The sequence below is a fragment of the Humulus lupulus genome, chromosome 1, assembly GCF_963169125.1.
Source record: "Humulus lupulus chromosome 1, drHumLupu1.1, whole genome shotgun sequence".
Classification (NCBI taxonomy): Eukaryota; Viridiplantae; Streptophyta; class Magnoliopsida; order Rosales; family Cannabaceae; genus Humulus; species Humulus lupulus.
In genome coordinates, this window is record NC_084793.1 from 8078259 (window position 1) to 8085587 (window position 7329).

At 32.8% G+C, this 7329-nt stretch overlaps 1 protein-coding gene across 2 annotated transcripts; it reads left to right on the plus strand.

Annotated features, from left to right (window-relative positions):
- Positions 1-1222: 1222 nt before the first annotated feature.
- On the plus strand, positions 1223-6854 carry LOC133785052 (uncharacterized). Of its 2 annotated transcripts, XM_062224314.1 has the most exons (9): positions 1223-1622; positions 1731-1804; positions 3973-4053; positions 4283-4375; positions 4513-4632; positions 5286-5357; positions 5631-5708; positions 6298-6521; positions 6612-6854. In XM_062224314.1, the coding sequence occupies exons 1-8, from the start codon at positions 1523-1525 to the stop codon at positions 6487-6489; spliced, it is 810 nt and encodes a 269-aa protein (XP_062080298.1). In that variant the 5' UTR covers positions 1223-1522; the 3' UTR covers positions 6490-6521; positions 6612-6854. The 2 variants fall into 2 exon arrangements, with proteins under 2 accessions (XP_062080298.1, XP_062080303.1); XM_062224319.1 differs by lacking the exons at positions 1223-1622; positions 1731-1804 and adding an exon at positions 2981-3769.
- Positions 6855-7329: the final 475 nt, after the last annotated feature.

Here is a 7329-nt window from a genome sequence, read left to right on the forward strand (position 1 = left end):
ATGTACAATATCATATAAAAAAATTTGGGTAATAATTCTTTTACATGTCTGAAAGAGAAACAATCCTATTAGAGCATCTCCAATGCAAACTACCCCAACCATTGCCTAAAATGTCTAAATCAACTAAAAAATATAATTTTTTATTTTCTCTCTCATCCACATTATTTTTGGCAACTTATTTCTTAAAAATACTCCAATGCAAGCTACCCTAAAAATTGCCAACCATGGTCCTCATATATTATTATTTAATATATCATTTTATAATTATAAATATTATCATACTAAATTTTTTAAATTCATATATTAATATAAATAAATAGTACGTGATATTTAAATTAGACTAAATTTAAAAAAAAACTTATAAAATGACATAATCGTAATTAATCAATCTAACATAATTAAAAAAAAACTAATTAAAATGATTTCCAAATTTAGATTTTGATGGTTGGTATGTGGAGAATACAATGAATTTTGAAAAATTTGAGAATATTGAAAATTTGGATTTTAGGAATTGGTACTTGGAGAATTTTGGAAATCCATTAATAGGATTTTTTTGTTTGTGATATTGATAATTTGGAAGAAAAATATAATGTGAAAATGAAATTAAGTAAGTGAGTATTTATAGAAAAAAAAAATTCTAACGATAACAAAACGGTAACAAAAAAAAATATGTATATATATATTTATATAAAAAATGGTAAGAAAATAAATATATGTATATATATATTTATATAGATATAAAATTATATGTATATATAAAAAAAAGAGAAAAAATGAAAAAGGATCGTTGCCCTGTGAGGCAACTAAGTTAAGCAATGGTCAAAAATTTTAAGAGCTCCAATGCATAAGCTACATTTTATGTCAGATTTTAGTCAATGATTACTGCAATAGCTCTCCTCATTGGAGATGCTCTTAGTAGCCGCTGATCTGACAGCCAATGTAAAATAGTATATTTAATGATTGAGGAGTGAAGAGTAAATTTTTTTTATATAAAAATAGGGTGATTATAGTCTCATTTTCTTTTATTTATCGTTATATATATTTTTATTTATCGTTATATTGGTTACCGTCGTCTTATAGTATATGTGGTGTTTGTCGTTTTACATTAGAAGTCCTTACATTAGTGTCGTTTTTGTGAGGATCGCACATTTTTCATTTATTTAGTTTATTGTCGTATCTCCATCGGTTGATGATGTCCTCGGGTGTTGTCGTATATGTAACTCACTGTCGTCTCCTTCGCTTTGTCTCACCAGAAAAGCTCTCTGCCCTCTGCTTCTGCTCTCGGAGAATGTCAATTGCCAAATCTTTGGTTTAGAATTCATCTACAGACTAGAGAGCGCCATTAATCAATCTCTGTTTATATATATATGTGTGTGTGTTTATATTGGGACATATCTGTGAACTCCATTCTATCAAGATATAATATTGAAAAGAAATTCATATGCCGCCATTAAAAGGGTTGAAGTAAAATTCTGTAAATTCGTTTTTGTTGAAACGAATTTGAGAAATTGAAGTCGCAAAGATGGAGAATTCTAACTCAGAATCTTCAAAAGGAAAGAAACGACAGCGAGAGTCAGACGAAGCAGCCGAAACCAGCGATATCGATCACATTCAATCCCTAGGTTTGGTTTTGGTATTTGGATTGAGAAATAACTGTTCTTTGAGACTTTTTTATTTTTATTTTTGGCTATATTGTTAACTGCTGTGATTGGTGTTATATGCAAATGCAGAGAAAAGTCTTACTTTTAGCGATACAATGGTGGCGCTTCGGATAATGCGAGCTCAGTTTCCTCATATTGACAAGGTTAGGAGGCTATATATATTCAATTTATACATTACAAAAAATAAATTGGGTTTCATTGAATAGCTCGTACAATACAAGAGTTTTCATTTTGTTTTTGTTGAATTGTTTCATAATCTGAGTTGAGCTGAACAGGCCTCTTTCATGAGTCCGCTTAAGCTGGTCGTTTTCTGCTCAATGTTAGCTGAATTAGATCGAACGAAATTTACTGTTTTTGAGAATAAAACACAAGAAAAACGAACACCAAAATTTATCTCATGTATAGAATCTTTCTTTGAAGGGGAAAATCACTACAATCTCAATAATAACTTCTCCATAAAATAGTAGGTACACCATAACAAAATCTTGCAAAACTTGAGGTATACAATCACTAATCATCTCTGCAAGATATTTCCTCTTGCAGGAATATTCTTTCTTTTTCAGTAAGCATACCTTGATATACTTCTTGATCACTTGACATATTTTGCATCTAATCTCTCCTCTTATAGAAAGGTGGCAGGTTGTTGGTGCAATTTGTGCCGAATCGATTGAAAAATTAATGATGCTACTTTGTCATTTCTGCCGCTACTTTTTTGTTTTCTTCCTAACCATTTTTATTGACAAGATTCTGATGACTACAAGATCGCCTCAACCATAAGAGAAGAGAATGTTGCACTACTGGCTGATGATTGGTTACACACCAGAAATAATTTGGTTAAGTGGGTGGAGGATTCAAGAGCTTCATTTCATGTCATTCTCAAATTCCCAATAAAGCAATGTTCACCACATATAAAACATGTGACCTTGGTATTGTTAGGATGAAAATTTTTGCTTGTTCAAAGATAGTCAGAATCGGAGATGTCTGTACTTAAACAAATGTGGGTTTCCAGATAATATTACAAGATGTGAGGCGTGTTCTAGAGTTTCACCGCAATCCTATCCCTATGAATGCTTTAGATGAGCAAAGCTATGAGAATCACTTTGGCACAGAAGATGGAAACACTGCAAAGGTCGTTGATTGTTGCAAAATAAAAGCTTTGTTGCACATTGTACAAAACCATGGAAATTCTTGCTTGAACTAAGTAAATGTAGCAGTCAATTCTTCACCAAATCTATGGCATAGATGGTTCGGCAATATGAGTGAAATGGGAATGCAACTCCTAGCAAAGAAGAAATTCCTTCCTTTAGAGGAAGGTAATTTCTTTGACCCATCCGATGATTGTTTGGAAAACAATATGGAGTTTCATTTAAAGGTTCATCTATTAGAACAAATAATATATTAGAACTGGGATTGAAGCAAGACAAATATGTGATTCATTGCAAGTCCAAGCACCATTGATCTAAGTAAGAATGCCACATCATTATTGAATGAAGCATATCAATGTCAGATATTACTAGATTTGTGAAGCAATTGAGAGGAAGTTATTCAGGAGCACAGGATTAACTGACAAGAATATTGTACATATGATAACGAATGTGATTCTTTGGCATAAGCTTGAGCTGTGTTTAAAGCTTACCTAGATGAATTCTTGGTGATGATGATCCTTAGACAGTTCTTTCCCCATTGGATTGGAAAAGGGGATAATTGATGAGATGGGCCACTTACTTTAGTCAAAGAAATTGGTTGATTTTTTGTCAATAAAATAATTTGAAGAAAACAAAAAGTAGCTGTAGTCAATTCTACTTAGCAAGGGTAGGCGCTATTTGCGTCAACAACCTGCCTCCTCTCTTTAAAAGGACGAGAGATTGAATGCAAAATATAAGTGATTAAGATATAAATCAATCAGAGGGAGAGTTGCAAATAGTTTTATGTAGATTGAAAAAGAGAGAATTCTTGTAACAATCAATAAAGTTGCAGAGATATTGAGGGAGTTTATACCTGAAGTTTTATCCAAAACTTGAGCGAATTACCCATTATTAGTGGAAGTTAATGATGTCTGCGCCATGTTCTCTTTCGAAGAAGGGTGTTTTACACGAGATCAATTCAGTGTACATTTTCTTGCATTTTATTGTCAAACAGTAAATTTTGTACGATCCATTTGCAAGCTGGCTCCAGTATCCAACTATGAGTTCATTTTAATTATTGCGGATTTTGGCATTGTGTGTGATTTAAAGGAATATAGTGGTAAACTAAAATTATTGGAGTCTCTTTTCTTTAGTGTCAATAACATTTATATGATGCATATTTTCAGGTTTCAATTAAGCCATTTATTTTGAGATCACAGTTGTATAGCAGTGTAAAGGACAGAACACAAGTGGACAGGGATTTAGAGGTCTGTTTCTTCTTCTATTCCTGGAGTCTGGAAATTTTATTATAGTTGTTGTTATAACACTCACAATATTGATTCGGAAGATTTAAGTTTGAAAAATGAGAAACTGAAGCACAGTTTTTCTTTGTGGGAAGCAATGCTGTCTTATGCATAAAGTTTCTTGGTTGTTTGATTTAACCTAACCTTCTTGGTCGTGTTCTTGATGTCGGTTATAGTATATCTTTTTGCGCAGTCGCTGAAAAGGGATAAAGTATTGCGTATTTTTAAGTTGAGTTCTGGACAAGATGATCATGCAATAATGTTTGTAGATGACTATCTGAATCAGGTAATTTTTTAGATGATTATGTATTTTTCCCCCCACTTTTTGGTGTTCTAGGTTGTCTAAAGCGGCTAATATGGCTGTTGAATGACCTCTTTTAAGGGATTGACAATGTATGTAAACTAACCTAACTTCAAATACAGATAGAACGTGTCATGAAAAGATCAGAAGATAGGAAGCTTGGGAACCTTGAAGTTATTGAGTGGTTTAAAACACATGTTATCGATTTCAAGTTGGAACCTAGCATTGAACATCAAGAGCTTGTGAGTTTTTCGAGATTTCAAATGCAGTCTGCGTATATTTTCTATTTATCCAACTGTCTAGCTTTAATTTATCTATTTACATAACCATTTTTATTCTTTTATTTATTTATTGGTTTATATATTTATTTTTGCTGGAAAAGCCATTCTTTTTCTTATACATCTTAAAGTATGAGTATTGCTAGAGACACACCAAATTGCACACTTTTTACACACAATGATGTGTATTTAATTTTAACCATAAATATTTTTAAGTGGAAAGCACATCATTTTTAATTGTGTGGTTGAGATTAATTACACATCATTGTATGTAATTAGCGTGTGCAATTTGAGTGTCTCAATCATTACTCTTAAAGTATATGCTTGTTTGGGAGGAGGTCACTCATGGACAGACAGGCAACTTTCAGTTTTTTTGAGATATCAACAATAACTGCCCTGATCTGAAAGGATACACATTGTTTTCTTACTGTTGTCCTTGTTATGAACCTTCTTTTCTTGGTGTGGCAGTAGTTTGTTAAGGGAGTGCAAACATTAGGATTTGATTCCCAATACGATTCCTCTGTTTTTTTTAGGGTTTTGGGGGGCAGGGAGCCTAGTTTGAAAAAAATAAGGATTGTTAAATACAAAAACCTTATTGAATGTTGTCTTTACTGCAGCGTACGCTCTTATCACTTGGAGGAAAGGTGAAGGATGAGCATATCTCTGTTTTAATTCATGCGGGTCTTCTTGTGAGTGAGTTTGATATTCTGTTCATATACTATACTTGTACTATAGAAGGGCACTGAGCATCTTAGTGTTAGTTCACTGCTAAGATGACATACTGACCAATGACTAACCAATCACCTAGAATATTTTTCCTGACTCTGCTTCAATCTTCATGAACCTGTTGAGTTAAAAATATGAACTCCAATTTCTTTAGGAATTGTTTTCTCACTCTTTTTCACTTCTTCTCTCAAGTTTGATGGTCTTCTGCTTCTAATACCATAAGTTTTTACTTCTAGACTCGGCAACTTATTGATCCAAACATGTACTGGTTCGCAATTCCGAATATTGGTTCAGTGCTCAAGGGCCTCTCCCAGGTATCTAATTGTTTTACCAATCTACTTGTTTACATCATTGCAATTGGTTTAATATGAAGTCCTGTATTTTCTTTGTCAATACGACAACTTATATGGAAAGCGATTTATGTGGCTGGCAAATTGTTAACTTAATCAAGTTCACGACCTAACTCTTAAGGCTAAACATAAGTATTTATACATGTTTTCTGCCATAAGAAAGATATAAGGATTTTTTTTTTGGCATATTGGAAGAAGGAAATTCTGCCCACTATCATGTTTTCCAGAACTAATACAGATTTCTTTCTAATATTAGTAAAACTGAGCTAATTAACGTTTAACATGAATTAATATCTCTCTCTATCCATCTGTTAAGTTGTCTTCTCTTTTGTTGATGAGAATGGAGGATGGTGTTGATGTTTGACACCAATTCATCTGCATCTGGGTTTTACGCAAAAGATATTTTTTTGGAGTTGAGCAATTATACTTACAAGTTAAAATCTTGTTTGTTTGAGACTCGTGCTGTTCTTGTGACAGTTGAAGAATTTTTACTTGGAATATAGATTGTCGTTCACATTCAATGATGAGTGTACTTGCATTTCTGCTTGTTCAGGGGAGAAAAGAAGTTCTTTCTCTTCTTAACCGAAGGAGATACAAAGAAATGATGATGGTTTCTTTGGAGAAGAAGCGTCTTCGATTATCCCCGCTTGATATGAGGTTTCATCTTCGTGATCTGATTGGTTCAGGTCACCTCAAAACTGTCCAGACACCAGCTGGCTTAGTTGTTCAAGTGTCAAAAGACTGAAAAGCTCTAGACAGATTGATTGAATCATAAATGTAAAGTCTGTTGTCTATCCTTTTTATTTGAGTTGCTTATGCTTTGGTTGATATTCACCCTATCTTATTTTTTTCCTTCAAATGTTGCAGGTTTTTTTTATGTGGGCTGGCTAAGGAAGTGAAAATAGAGGTATCAGCTGCTGTGTAGTTTTTACAGTATATTTAGAACAAAACATAAAAAAGAGAAAATCAATGAAGTTGAGGCAACTAAAATTAGTGAATTCAGTTATTGACGATTTTTTCCACTAGAAATGTGGCTGAAAGAGTTTGTAAATTTCAACACTTCTAAATTTATGATTCAGATTATTGAGCAAGTCTCATTCAGATTGAAAATATCAGTTTTTATACAATATTATCCAGTATTTAAGTATTATGTAAGACACGTTTTTAGCCTGGTTTAGATATACTTAGTCTAACACAGTGCAAGGTCCTTTTGCCTTTTCACCTCATTCTGAAGATGCAATAATATACTTTTTCTTGAAGAAAACAGTGCCAGATTCTCTTACTTTTGTTACTTTATCCTAAGTATTTGAAAATTGAAATCCTTGGAAATTTACTAAACATGTTTTTGCTTTTATGCTTCAACATGCCCACTATTACAAAACTATCACCCCTATGTCCACAATTTGTAAACTATGCTTGAAACTTGGTCTTGGACCATAATACCCCTGCCAATTATTCCTATCCATTTTCTCTAACAAAATCCCTCACCCCTAAATCTCACTCTTTTCCTTAGGTGTTTTTTTTTTCTTTTCATTTTCCTTTCGAAATAAAACAAAGATTCAAGGAATCACCTAATAACACAAAG

Excerpts from the sequence above, each read along its gene's own strand:
- LOC133785052 (XM_062224314.1), top strand. The coding sequence starts at position 1,523 with ATGGAGAATTCTAACTCAGAATCTTCAAAAGGAAAGAAACGACAGCGA. Across the intron at positions 4,054-4,282 it reads AAGTGGACAGGGATTTAGAG|TCGCTGAAAAGGGATAAAGT; the intron begins GTCTGTTTCTTC and ends CTTTTTGCGCAG. Across the intron at positions 5,709-6,297 it reads TGCTCAAGGGCCTCTCCCAG|GGGAGAAAAGAAGTTCTTTC; the intron begins GTATCTAATTGT and ends CTGCTTGTTCAG.